Source organism: Phocoena sinus, chromosome 14 (genome assembly GCF_008692025.1).
Source record: "Phocoena sinus isolate mPhoSin1 chromosome 14, mPhoSin1.pri, whole genome shotgun sequence".
Classification (NCBI taxonomy): Eukaryota; Metazoa; Chordata; class Mammalia; order Artiodactyla; family Phocoenidae; genus Phocoena; species Phocoena sinus.
The window spans coordinates 79,926,483-79,940,880 of record NC_045776.1 but is presented as its reverse complement, the minus strand read 5'-3'; the positions used below and the strand labels follow the sequence as shown (position 1 = coordinate 79,940,880).

The following is a 14,398-nucleotide window of genomic DNA, read 5'->3' as shown; positions in this document are numbered from 1 at the left end:
TCTGTGTCATATACCATTACCTCTATTAATACTCTTTGGACCTCTATAATTATAAAGCACATGTGTATATCAGGAAGAGATGTTGATTTCAGAGTAAATTTTTCTAGAAAATAGAAGCTGGAAAAAAAAGGAAAACCCAAACTTGGCTTTGTGCTTGAAGAGACAGCACTGCTGTGTGTGGGTGGGTGGCTGCATGCACCCGCTGCTCAGAAGTGCCTTTTCTCTCCATGGGGACAACGGGCTGTGTATCAGAGATGCAGCCAGGAGGAGTAGGCAAGCAATGTGTGGGCAGGCTGCATATTCTTTTGTTAGCATCCTCATTGTACTGCATCTCATCTAGCCCAGAGCATGAACCAGCCTGGACCTGTAAAATCTGTATTGTCCTATTTAATTACCCCCCGAGCCACTAAGTGATGGAGGAAGAGTTGCTCTCGTGCGTGAGTTGAGCCGTTTCTGGGGGGTGGCTGTGGACTGACCTGGCATATGGATGTTCTTGGGTACCCAGGCTGTCCCGGCCTTGGAGTCGCCCTCCCAGCATTGCACGCAGCTAGTCACGGGTAGAAGCTACCTTCCCTTGTACGATCCATTTCCCCATCTTTGACTTTGCTCCTCCGAGTCTCTGGGGCAGTTTTCTTGGGTTTCTTTTCTTGGGTTTGTCCGAGGCCGTCCAGCCAAAAAGTAGCAGGGTTGGGATTCCCATGACTTGATGGGTTGCAGAGCCCAACTTTGAACCAAAGCCCAGCTCTGCTGCCCATCACCTGTACCCTAGTCATCCTAATGTGGTTGATAGGAGAATGTAGGGGCCATAGGGTAAGCTGCTCCTTAGCCTCAGTGCCACAGGATAATAATGCCCTCCTTAGAGGACTGTTGGAGGATTCAGTGAGGTTACCCCTAAAGTACCAAGCACAGTGCCTGACGTTGTGCTCAATAAATGGGCGCTATTCTTGATAATAAAGATGGTGGCATTAATTCTCTCTCCTACATTGCTACTTCTTTGAGGACAGGAGTTGTGGCTTCCTTAACTTCATAGCCTCCACAGCAGAGTTTTGCAACTTGATGCCATTGACGTGTTGGGCTGGATAATTCTTTTTGTAGGGGGTTGTCCTGTGGGTTGTAGAATTGTTGAGCAGCATCTCTAGCCTCTACCCACTAGATGTTAATAGCACTCCCACCCCCAGTCGTGAAAATCAGCAAAGTCTCTGGACATTGCCACCTGTCATATGGGAGGCAAAATTGCCCCAGTTGAGAACCACTGGTCCACACGTACCTCTCATGGGATCACAGGGCTTTTATATTCTCCCTGATGTATAAGGGATATATATATATATTTTTTTTTTTCTTTTCTTTCTATCTATCTATCTTACACTCACTCATAGAAAGTGGTCAAAAAATACAGGTGTACCTTGGAGTATCACAGTATTCACTGCAGTAGGGTAAATATTGCAATAAAGCGAGTCACACAATTTTTTCTGATTTCCCAGTGCATATAAAAGTTATGTTTATGGTATACCATAGTCTATTAAGTGTGCAATAGCATTATGTCTAAACAATGTACATTCCTTAATTTAAAAATACTTGATTGCTAAAAAATGCAAACCATCACCTGAAACTTCAGTGAGTCGTACTCTTCTTGCTGGTGCAGGGTCTCGCCTCCATGCTGATGGCTGTTGCCTGATAAGGGTCATGTTTGCTGAGGGCTGGGATGGCTGTGGCAATTTCTTAAAATAAGACAACAATGAAGTCTGCTACACTGATTGACTCTTCCTTTCACGAATGATTTCTCTGTAGTGTGCAATGTTATTTGATAGCATTTTACCCATAATAGAACATCTTGCAAAACTGGAGTTAATCCTCTGAAACCCTGCTGCTGCTTTATCAGCTAAGTTTATGTAATATTCTCAATCCTGTGGTGTCATTTCAGCGGTCTTCACAGCATCTTCACCAGGAGTAGATTCCACCTCAAGAAATCACTTTCTTTGCTCATCCATAAGAATCAACTCCTAATCTATTAAAGCTCTGTCATGAGATTCCAGCAATTCAGTTACCTCTTCAGGCTCCACTTCTAAATCTAGTCCTCTTGCTGTTTCCATCACATCTGCAGTTCCTTCCTCCACTGAAGTCTTGAACCCCTCAATGTCATCCATGAGGGTTGGAATCAACTTCTTCCAAACTCCTGTTCATGTTGATATTTTGACATCTTCCCATGAATCACAAATGTCCTTAATGGCATCTAGAATGGTGAATCCTTTCCAGAAGCTTTTCAATTCACTTTGCCCAGATCCATCAGAGGAATCACTATCTTGCTCTGGTTTAGGCTTGGGCTTAAGGGAATGCTGTGACTGGTGTAATCATCTATCCAGACCATTAAAACTTCCCTCATGTCAGCAATAAGGCTGTTTTGCTTTCTTATCATTCATGTGTTCACTGGAGGAGCACTTTTAATTTCCTTCAAGAACTTTTCCTTTGCATTCACAACTTGGCTAACTGGCCGAAGAAGCCCAGCTTTCAGCCTGTCTCGGCTTTTGACATTCCTTCCTCACTGAGCTTAATCATTTCTAGCTTTTGATTTAAAGTGAGTGACCTGTGACAGTTCCTTTCACTTGACCACTTAGAGGCTATTGTAGGGTTATTAATTGGCCTATTTTCAGTATCGTGACTCAGGGAATAGGGAGGCCTGAGGAGAGGGAGAGAGATGGGGAATGGCCGGAAGGGGAGGCAGTCAGAACACCCACAACATTTATTAAGTTCACTGTCTTATGTGGGTGCAGTTTGTGGTGCCTCAAAACAATTACAGTACTAACATCAAAGGTCACAGATCACCATAACAAGTGCAGTAAGTCCCCTACCTACGAACCTTCAAGTCGCGAACTTTCAAAGATGCGAACGTATGTTCGAATGTCCAATCACATAAATTAGTTCACCTGTCTGGTGTACATTGTCACATACGTGCATCCTCTACTAGTGGTTGTGCTTTTGTGTACTTTACAGTACTGTATAGAGTACAGTAGTACAGTATCTTTATTTCAAGCCCCCGATGTCCAGAAGCAAGTGTAAAAGCAGCAGTGATGTAGCTGGTACTACTGTACTTTTCAAGGCACTGTGCTGTAAGATTAAAAATCTTTTCTTTATTTTTTGTGTTTGTTTTTTATGTATTATTTGTGTGAAAAGTATAAACCTGTTACAGTACAGTACTATACAGCCGATTGTGTTAGTTGGGTAGCTAGGCTAACTTTGCTGGACTTACGAACAAATTGGACTTCTGAACGTGCTCTCAGAATGGAACTTGTTCGTATGTAGGGGAATTACTGTATAATAATAATGAAAAAGTTTGAAGTATTGTGAGAGTTACTAAAATGTGACACAGACAGGAAGTGAGCAAATGCTGTTGGAAAAATGGCGCCAATAGACTTGCTTGACATAGGGTTGCACAAACTTCCATTTGTAAAAATCCCAATATCTGTTAAGTTTAATAAAGCAAAACACAGTAAAACAAGGTATGCCCGTATCTGTTGAAGTTTGAGAATTTTGAGAACAAAGGAGAATTCTGGCAATTCTTTCTTTTTAAATTTATTTATTTTTGGCTGCGTTGGGTCTTTGTTGCTGTGCGTGGGCTTTCTCCAGTTGTAGCGAGCGGGGGCTACTCTTCGTTGTGGTGCACAGGCTTCTCATTGTGGTGGCTTCTCTTGTTGCAGAGCACGGGCTCTAGGTGCGCGGGCTTCAGTAGTTGTGGCATGTGGGCTCAGTAGTTGTGGCTCGCAGGCTCTAGAGCGCAGGCTCACTAGTTGTGGCGCACGGGTTTAGTTTGCTCCACGGCATGTAGGATCTTCCTGGACCAGGGCTCAAACCCATGTCCCCTGCATTGGCAGGCAGATTCTCAACCACTGTGCCATCAGGGAAGCCCTGGCAACTCTTTCTTAAGTTAGCAGGTAGACTCTGTCCCATTTCAGGGTCAACAGAAATAGTTTCTTTACAGCAATTCCATGCCCATCTCCGATAGCTTTAGAGTTACAACCAATTACAGGATTTTTTGTACTTTCCTTCTCTTAAAGAAACAATAGCACCGGCTCTTTAAATATTTCCACGCTTGATGAAACGGTACTTTTCAGGATGATTTTAGACCAGCAGAGTTGCTACTTGAAGAGGACAGTGCTGAATTTGGTAATAGTCTGGTGGCTCTGAGGCCAGCTTTGGATCAGACCTCTCAAGCTATGATTTACATCGCAGTCAATTCTAGAATAGTACAGATGTCAGCAATAATTTGCTCTTGCTTTCAAAGTCAGAAGGACGGATAATGAAAATCCTAGAAAAACTAAGTAAGTTGTGATAATATTTCATAATATCTACTGGGGGGGAATCTGTTCATTCAAGAAGTACATATTGAGAGCTTACTTATCATTGACACTCGTGATTGAATTGGCCTAAGTGTCTACATGAAAAATAAATAGAATACAAATACGTCAAGTTGAGCCATACCTGTCTCTAGTATATTTCTTTTATAGAAATTCATGGAAATGGTATATTTTAGTTGACTTATTAAAATGGAGGGGGTAGGAATAGTCTTTAATCAGTGTCTGAAATCTGTACATTTTCTTGAAATTCATAGCTTACCATGATTAACTTCAAAATTGTGTTTCCGCTGAAAGAGTGACCAAAAGGCACCAGTTAAATGGCCTGACCAAAGTGCCACCTGGAAGCAAATGCTGGGGGCGGTCATACTGTGAGTTTTAAATGCCTGGACCTTAAATCACCGTACTTTGTTCTCATTAGCACCATGGTTCTCAAGCCTGTTTGTACGTTAGAATCACCTGGGAGCTTAATAAAAATGGTGTTACCCAGGCCCCACTCCCACCCTTTCTGTCTCTGATTTAATTGGTCTGGTTGGGCCCTGGATATCAGTTTCTTTTTTTTAACTTCAGCTTTTTTTAGAACAGTTTTAGGCTCACAGCAATGCTAGCAAGAGGTACAGAGATTTACCATATGCCCCCTGCCCCCCACTCATGCACAGCCTCCCGCGTTATCAACATCCCCCCCAGAGGGGTGCCTTTGTTACAATCACTGAACCTCCCTATTTAGGGTTCACTCTTGGTGGTGTACATTCTGTGAGTAAGGACAATGGTATGATAACGTGTATCCACCATTATACTGTCACACGAGTGTTTTCACTGGCTGACATCGGTAATTTTTAAAAAGCTCTTCAGGTGATTCTAATGTGTAGCCGATCTGAAGACCAGAGTCATCCTAGAAAGCTGCAGTGACCTTTCCCCCTTCTGTCCTCATCCCTCAGCCTCATCCTCCAATCCCATTACTGTTTACGGGATTGTTGTTACAACCTGGGTTTAGTCACAGCAAACTTACCATAGCTTTTTAAAAATAAATAAATTTATTTATTTATTTATGGCTGCGTTGGGTCTTTGTTGCTGCGTGGGCTTTCTCTAGTTGCGGCAAGCGGGGGCTACTCTTTGTTGCGGTATGCAGGCTTCTCATTGCAGTGGCTTCTCGTTGCAGAGCATGGGCTCTAGGTGCGCGGGCTTCAGTAGTTGTGGCTCGTGGGCTCTAGAGCGCAGGCTCAGTAGTTGTGGTGCACGGGCTTAGTTGCTCTGCGGCATGTGGGATCTTCCCAGACCAGGGATCGAACCCGTGACCCCTGCCTTGGCAGGTGGATTCTTAACCACTGCGCCACCAGAGAAGCCCCCAGCTTTTTTTTTTTAGATGTAATTTTTATTTATTCTAAAAAAAAAAAAAGATTTCTTTAGCACCTTTATTCTGAAGAGACTTAATTGCCATACTTAGAACTTCTAAACAGTGAACATTTGTCAAGCATCAAAATAGCAGAATGAGGGAGTTGGACTCTGGTGACGGGGAGGGGCTGGTGCATCGTCTCCTGTGCGTGTCAGCGGATGGGGGCTGCGCATCTCCCTGATTCTGGGCCCTGTTAACAGGTGACCTAGAAAGGCTCTTTTTGGGTGAATAAGCAGTGGGCTTTGTACCCACAGGAGCACACTTTACACCCCTCTGGAGCCTGCCCTCCACGTGTCATCAAGTTTTCAGAGCCACCTCCTGTCCCATCATCATGCACCCATGTAATCGTTCTTCTCCAGGGGTGCTGGTTTTGTGCTCAGGTCCAGAGAGCCATGGCCCCTCTTGTCATCCCTGACTTGTGTCAGTGTGGGTGACTTCTGATGACTGAAGGACCGGGACCCAGTCTGTGGATCATCCCTCCCTCCTTGGGTGGTCGGGTTTTCTCTAGCCCACCCACCAGAATAACATCAGGAATAAAGGAAATAGCGAAGGCAACTCAAGGCCGTGCCAAGCAACCCATTTCATCTCACGTTAAAAAAAAAAATGTGTTTGTATGTGTTTTGACTAGATTTAGGTAGAAAATAGGCCAGTGAGGGGAGCAGAACTTGGTTAAAATTTTTAGCCCAAAGTGAGATTTAAAAAAAAGATTTATTTCTGGATTTCAGTCCCCGGTGCCCATTTCTGTGAATAATCAACATTTGTTCTAATGTGAATAATAGCATGGAGCAAATTCAGCCCTCTGAGTTTCACTATTTCTTTCTTTCTCTCTTCTTTTTAGTATTTATTTATTTACTTGGCTGTGTCGGGTCTTAGTTGTGGCACATGGGCTTAGTCGCCCCGTGGCATGTGGGATCTTAGTTCCCTGACCAGGGATCGAACCTGTGTCCCCTGCATTGGAAGGCGGGTTCTTAACCACTGGATCACCAGGGAAGTCCCAAGTTTCACTGTTTCAAGCAAGGGTTTTAGGCCTGCGAGGCATGTGCTGCTCACACAGTTGCAAAGGTAATGATGATAGAAACCACAGTGATAGTAGTGACGGTTGACATTTATTGAACCCTCATGATGTGCCAGGCACTGTGATAAGGACTTCCCATGGGTTATCTCACTTAATCCTCATAAGCACTCTTGGAAGTAGGTTGAGAATTATCCCCATTTTACAGATGAGGAAATCAAGGCTCACAGAGTGAATGGCAAGGTCAGATTTTGAACAGAGCTGCATGACTCTGGGTGTTGACTCACTTGGCTGCCCTACAGTATGTGTGTTGGGAGCTGTCACTGGGGTACAGCGAGCCAGCACCATCACGCCATCCCCTGTCACTGGGCTGGGAGCTGTGAGGAGAGAGACCTGAGCTGCTGCGGGGAACTGACCTCTTTTAGGCAGGGAGGTAGTCTGGGGCAGTGGAAAGCAGAACTTTCACCTGCTGGTAGGACGCAAGTGCTCTCTGACAACCAGCTCCTGCAACCCCGTTACTAAGGCAACAAAAATCGGACAATGGGGCAGCAGTGGGCTCTGCCACATGCCCCTCCGTGCAGAAGAACCTTTGTCGGCTATTTCTGTAGCTCTGCCCTTCACCAGTCCCAGTGTTCATGCCCAGGGTGCCAACCACTGAGAGAAGCTGCCCTGTATGAGAACTGTTATCTCCACCCATAATTTTTTTTTAAACAGATTAAAACAAACAAAACTATTTATTTATTTATTTTGGCTGCGCTGGGTCTTAGTTGTGGCACACGGGATCTTTGTTGTGGCATGCGGGATCTTTAGTTGTGGCACGCGGAGTTCTTAGTTGTAGCATGTGTGCGGGATCTAGTTCCCCGACCAGGGATCAAACCTGGGCCCCCTGCATTGGGAGCATGGAGTCTTACCCACTGGACCACCAGGGAAGTCCCTCCACCCATAATTAACTGCTTTTAGGAATGAGGCAGGGTGTGTGAGTTATGTGTATGTGTGTGGGTAAGTACGTCCTTGTGGAGAGAGCATCCTTCTAGCCCATTCTTAGGAGGTCACGCTACATTATTTTTGTGATACTATCCTGAGTGTTATATCAGGTTCATCGTCAGTCTCTCTATCCCAGTTCTCTATTGGGACCAACAGAAGCCATTTATTAACTGGCAGGTTACTTAAGCTCTCTGGGCCTCAGTTTCCTCATCTATAAAATGAGAATAATGTCTCATAGAGTCATTGTGGGGACTAAAGAGTTAAAACATGCCTCGCTTTAGGACAGAACCGTGCATACAGAATCGGTGGTCAGTAAGTGTATGAGTTTCCTCTGGCTGCTGTAACAAGTGACCACAAATTTAGTGGCTTACAACAACACAGGTTTATTACTTTATATTTCTGGAGGTCAGAAGTCCAAGATGAATTTTACTGGGCTGGAAGTAAGGTGTACAAGGCTGCACCCTCTGGAGCCTCTAGGAAAGAATCAGTTTCCTTGCCTTTTTCAACTTCTAGAGGCTGCCCAGTTTCCTTGGCTTGTGGCCCCTTCCCCCGTTTCCACAGCCAACAGTGTAGCATCTTCCAGCCTCCCTCTGACTGTGACCCTACTTCTGTCGTCACCTCTCTCTCTTCCTCTGCTTCCATCTTAAGAGGACCCTTGTGGTTTTGTTGGACCCCCACCCCCGCACCCTATGTAATCCAGGATAGCCTCTCCATCTCAAAATTCTAACGTAATCACATCTGCGAAGTCCCCTTTGCCACATGGGGTGACAGATCCACAGTTTCCAGAGATTAGGATGTGGACATCTTGGTGGAGGGACATTATTTAGCCAACATAATTAGTGTTAGCTGTTTCTGTAAAATGAAACAGAACCAAACTGGCTAGCTTGGGGATGGAATAAACAACAATTTGGTCAGTATAGTTAACTGATACCATTGGGCACTTGATGTGTTAGCTCAGTCCTGCGTCAAGACCTTGGCGTTATCCACCCCCTCCCTGGAGCTTGTTTCCTTCCAGAGCTTTGGAGGGTCAGCGCCTTCTCATCCTTCAGGTGTCAGCTCAGATGTCACCGCACAGAGAAGCAGGCCCCTGATCCATTTCCTCTGCCATAGCACATCACCCCATTTCCTTCTTTGGCAACATCTATAACCTTTTAGTTTGTGTGTCTGTCTGATGCATTCTGTGTGCCCTCTGAGAATGTCAGCTCCAGGAGGGCAGGGACCGTGTCTGTCTTGTCCACTGCTCTTCCAGTGCCTGGAGCAGTGTAGGTGCACAGCACACATCCGTTTAGTGAGTAAGTGAATAAAGCCGTATCAGCACAAATGCCGTGTACTTAATGCCCACGCTCTCCTGTTGTGGTAGGTCCTTTTATTATCGTTCTACCTCCTAGAAATGGAAACAGAGGCTCAGGGAGGCTGAATCATTGCCTCAGGTCAACGGTGACTAAATTTACACTCAGGCTCTCCTGCTTCCAGAGTTCTTGGTCCTGTCCACCTCTCTGCCTCATGGCCTTGGTGTTATTAGAAGCTGCTTGAGCCAGCTGTGTTGATGGCCAAGGATGCTGGCAGGTCTTGTGGTCTCTGCCGCAGTTTTTCTTCTTTCTTTTTTTAATTTATTTTATGGAAGTATAGTTGATTTACAATGTTGTGTTAATTTCTGCTGTATGGCAAAGTGACTCAGTTACCCATATATATACATTCCTTTTCATATTCTTTTCCATTATGGTTTATCACAGGGTATTGAATATATTCCCCTGCTCTACACAGCAGGACCTTGTTGTTTATCCATTCTGTACGGAATAGTTTGCATCTGCTAATCACAAACTCTGCTGCAGTTTCTGAATGCAGCTTTTCAGGCCCACCCACCCGCCTCCTTGACGTTGGTTTTCTTCCATCCAGGTCTGTTGTGTCAAGTCTGGACTCCCCTGCCAAGACTAGCTCCATGGAAAAGAAACTTCTCATCAAAAGCAAAGAGCTGCAGGACTCCCAGGACAAGTGTCACAAGGTATTTATTTCCGCAGCCGGCCTCCCTCCTTGCTGCAGGAGCCTCCCGTCAATATATGCCAAGGGATCCGCCCGGGGCCGCCGCTGGCGCCGAGCCACCTGATCCTTCCCGCGCTGAAGTCGCGCCTCCAGCAGCTCAGAGGGAGATGAATTCGGGCCTTGACGCTGCCGTAAATCCTTTAAATCTTAACCAGAGGAGGCCCTGGATATAAAGCGGCCAGTTCCTCAGCATGACCCAGCTAGATGTCTGCGTCTTCTGGCAGGTGGCGTGGGTCCTCACCTGTGGCCGAGATGCATCCCATCTGCTTTGAGTGATGCGAAGTCTCTCTTCCTAGTCTTTAAAAACTCCTGCTTATGTAACTGCGGCCACTGTGTTGATTTTGCTCAACGTCTCTTAACGCTCACTGTTTCTGCCCAGGGGCAGCTCTCTGGAAGCTCATAAGAGTCACTTCTTGCCTGGGACTCCTAAGAGTGCAGACGAATCCATATCTCCTTGCCCTGTCCTGGATTTGTCCTCTAGATCTTTGCAAGGAGATGGGGGGGATCAAGATGGATTTGGGATAAAATTAAACTGACGTCTGCAAAAAAACCAAACCAAACCCAAAAAAAGCAAACAGGTGAAAAAAATGGTGATTGTGGCTTCCTCGCTCACTGGGTTAGAGAAGTGATCGAGTGTGAACCCAGCCTTGCATGAGAGGAGTGACTTAGCATTGGTGACTGCCCTTACGAAGACCTGTGCGCTCCCAGGCGAAGAAACCATGGTATTTCCATCCCAGCCTTTTGGCGAGTTAGCGCCAGCCGGGACCACCAGGTGGTCTCGGAGGCGGCTTGAGATGCGATTGCTCCTGATGAACACCCCCCCCACCCCGCCCCCCCGGGCCTTTTTAACGTGTCGCTGTGTTTATTTCAGATGGAGCAGGAAATGACCCGGTTACATCGGAGAGTGTCAGAGGTGGAGGCTGTGCTTAGTCAGAAGGAGGTGGAGCTGAAGGCCTCTGAGACTCAGAGATCCCTCCTGGAGCAGGACCTTGCTACCTACATCACAGAGTGCAGTGTGAGCCTTCCCCCCAAAGCCCCCTTCCCTCGGAGCGGGCGCTTCCCGTCGTGTGTGTCTCATCCTTTTTCGTGACAGCATCACGAGGCACATCACAGCCAGGGGCAGAGAGGAGAGAGAGGGAGGACGCACGAGCAAGACCTGTGAAGTGCAGAGTAGCGGGAGCCGGGCGTGAGGGCCCAGAGGCCTGAGATCAGGCTCAGAAAGTCCAGGTAGGAGCCTGGAGACGGGCACAGACGGCGTTGCAGAGGGTCTCAGTATCTCGCATCCCAACCTCTCTGCTCCACCTCGTGTCCAGCACAGTCAGCCTCAGGAACCAAGCTCCCAAATAAGTGCAAGAAAATGTATTTTGAATCTGTCCCAAATCAATGTTCCATTGCCTAGAACCAGCGCAGCAACAAGCAAAACTCAGCCTTTAAAACCCAGACCCTCTGTCATCTTTTATCATGCGACTTTTTTTTTTCTTTCCTTCACAAGAGTGGACTGTCTCCTCCATTGTCTCGTTAAAACTTTTCATTCAGGTGTTTTTTAATGTACAGTCTTAACAAGTTGAATCACACATTTTTCAAGTGTTCTGTTTTTTTTTCACAAGGGAGAGGAAATCTATAGAGCGTGGCTGATTAAGAATAACTGCTATGTTTCCATTTCAGATTTGGCCTCCTTTCAGTGGTGGGTAAAGTTATTCAGCTTTGTATTTCAGATCTATATTTCAGTGTCACTGAAGCATTGAGGGAACCTTTTGGATGAAAGGTGTCCAGGAAACGTAAGCCAGGAGGTGGAAATAGTTTGCTTGGAGTCTTAAATGGCACCTGGGCAGAGAATGAAGTCATTGCTACTTTGAAAGAGGGATATATACTTGACAGTCCTCGAATAACTGCTATTCCAGAAACGACTTTGTAGCCACCCCAATGATGGTTTCATGGCTAAGGGATCTTATTAGTTTTTAGTCCTGAACGTACAAGTAAGTATCTGCTAGCGCAGGTAGGAAACAGGTGGATGCAGTTTCAGGCTGGATCCATAAGGTCATAAGGTTTGAGATGATGTTTCTTGAACCAAGGGGTTTTACAGGATGAAACCTGGAATCAGCGACTCACCGGAAGTTGTCGACTTTGGCCCGTCACCTGAAACCATCTTGGTGTCTGCGAAGCAGCCTGCAGCTCCCTTAATGAATCTTTTCAAACAGAGCAGGATCCACAGGACAACCCTATTAAAATTTTGCTTTCCGCAGAGCTTAAAGCGAAGTTTGGAGCAAGCACGGATGGAGGTGTCCCAGGAGGACGACAAAGCACTGCAGCTTCTCCACGATATCAGAGAGCAGAGCCGGAAGCTCCAAGAAATCAAAGAGCAGGTATGGCTCCCTGCCTGGGAGCAGGGCACCAACCGGACCTCTCATTTCAGGAGAGGTGTTTGAGGGACAGAGAGAGGGAAGCGGGGGGCGGTGAGGAGAGAAAGTTATGTAGGTCATTTGGAACTTTTAGATTCCCCATGATTTATATAAATGGCAGAGTCCTTGTTCTATCTAGCTCCTTGTGAAGTCTGGACCCCATGATGGCTACTCTTTTCAATCGAAGGTGTAGGTTTAGAGCAGGGGTGGGCAAGCTGCAGCCTGTGGGTGAGAATCTGGCCAACCACCTGTTTTTCATGACCACAAGCTAAGAATGGTTTTTGCATTTTTAAACGGGGGAAAAAACTCAAAAGAAGAAGAATATTTCATATGGAATTCAAATTTCAGTGTTTATAAAGTTTTATTGGAACACAGTGCAGCCATTCATTTAGGTACTGCCCATAGCTGCTGATCATGCTACAGTGGCAGAGGTGAGCGCTTGTGACAGAGACCACATGGACTGCAAAACTGAAATTGCTTCCTATCTAGCATTTTACCAAAAGAGTTTGCCAACCTCTGCTTTAGACCATTAAAAAAAAATTAATGTTTTCATAGCTTTTCAGATGCACTTTAAGTTTTTGAGAAAAGCCAGGGTACTTCATAGTCTTACTTATCTAAAGACTTATCCTGGAAGAAGAGTTTGAGCAGTTAAGGCCGAGTCAGAATTGACACGGCAAATCTGACTACAGAAAGCCCTCCCTTGTGTGTTCAGAAAAGAGAATCCAGACCTTTAAAAAGCCTACTCTCTTTTTTTACCCCCTCTATTTCTAAAAGGAGTTTCTTTCTAGATGGTTCATTTTTATTTCACTTCACTGTTTCCTTTTTAGCATGGATTTTTTTTTTTTTTTTTTTTTGGTCCTTTGAAGAAACTGTGAATAGAAACTTTAATGAAGAGAATGCACTGAGCAATCGGAGAGCTGAATTATCAGCTGCCAGGCAACTCTCATTCACTTCAGAAAATCTGGTGGAAACAGTGATGGAAATGAACATTTTCGTCTCTGGGTAACGCACACTTAGCCATCTGGGTGGTGCTAATGCAAGGAACTCCGGCAAATAATTTGATTCATTAGCTGTTCTTTACAGAAAGAATTCCTGTTTTGGATGTTTTGTTGGCATCATCTCATTATCACCTTAATACTTTTTAAATCATTGGTTAATATCCTCTTGCTTGATAAAAGTGTTCTGAATAAAACGTCCGTAGGAAATGGTGCAAATTGGTTGTCAGGTTTCTGAACTGCAACACTAACTTAGAGATTTTGAAGGTCACACCTACAGTTTGAAAAAATCTGCTTTGACAGTTGACTCATTGCCCCTTTTATCAACACAGTTTTTCATCCTAAAAGTTTCAAGAGGTAGGATTCTTTTTCTCCCATTAGTTCAGTGTGGTTGGAAATTTGCTTTTGGTGACATCCTGGGGAAATGAAAGCTGTGCTTGGCCACCAGAGGGAGCAGCTGGTGTCTGTGAAATTCCATAGAAACAGAATTATCAGGACACTTTGAAAAGGTGTATGCTGGTGGTTGAGTTCAAAGAAATGTCCTTTGTGATTCATACCACAGTTGGCATCCATGTGGAATTTTAGATTTAATGACTGCTAAGCGTTCCATTTTGAGGGGGAGAAAACTTCTTCGTTTCAGATTTTATTTCTCATCGAAAGAAGGATTTATTAAAATGACTCTCGGTAAGTTTGGTGAGAGCAGGATGTTTGCAATCCAGGAAAAAGCATTTAATACTTTCCGCAAACTCCTAGTATTTGGTTTGCAGCCTGTCAATTCCTCCCAGGTTCGCCATTTATTCCGCACTCTTCCTCTCAAAGCCAATTTCTGTACCGCTGTTTATTTAAATATGTTGCTTCTGCTTAGCTACCCCCAATGGAGCACTTGAATTTGGTTTAAAATAAAAACACCTAGGGAATTCCCTGGTGGTTCAGTGGTTAGGACTCTGCGTTCCCACTGCAGGGGGCATGGGTTCTATTCCCGGTCGGGAAACTGAGATCCCACGTGGAGTGGCCAAAAATTAAATAAACAAATAAAAACACTTAAGCGTCTCACATGATGGTTAGATTCATGCTCCATCAGTAGCAATTGCTGATTTCGTACCCCCCTCCCCTCCCCCCCCCATCCCTGGAAGGGAGACAGAAGTTCAGGTAACACACAAGGCGTTTGGGTTTCAGGATTTCTGATTGACTAGGACCATGTCTTCCTTCCCACAAAATTCTGAAGCTCC

General features: G+C 45.2%; 1 protein-coding gene across 8 annotated transcripts in view; it reads left to right on the top strand.

Moving 5' to 3' along the window:
* CIT (citron rho-interacting serine/threonine kinase) overlaps positions 1-14,398 on the top strand; it is a 173,994-nt gene that overhangs the window by 81,293 nt on the left and 78,303 nt on the right. For all 8 annotated transcript variants that reach the window (XM_032654115.1, XM_032654114.1, XM_032654113.1 and 5 more), the window contains exons 11-13: positions 9,632-9,737; positions 10,647-10,790; positions 12,019-12,138. In XM_032654115.1, coding sequence (XP_032510006.1) covers positions 9,632-9,737; positions 10,647-10,790; positions 12,019-12,138 — 370 coding nt within the window. The remainder of the gene's footprint in view (positions 1-9,631; positions 9,738-10,646; positions 10,791-12,018; positions 12,139-14,398) is intronic.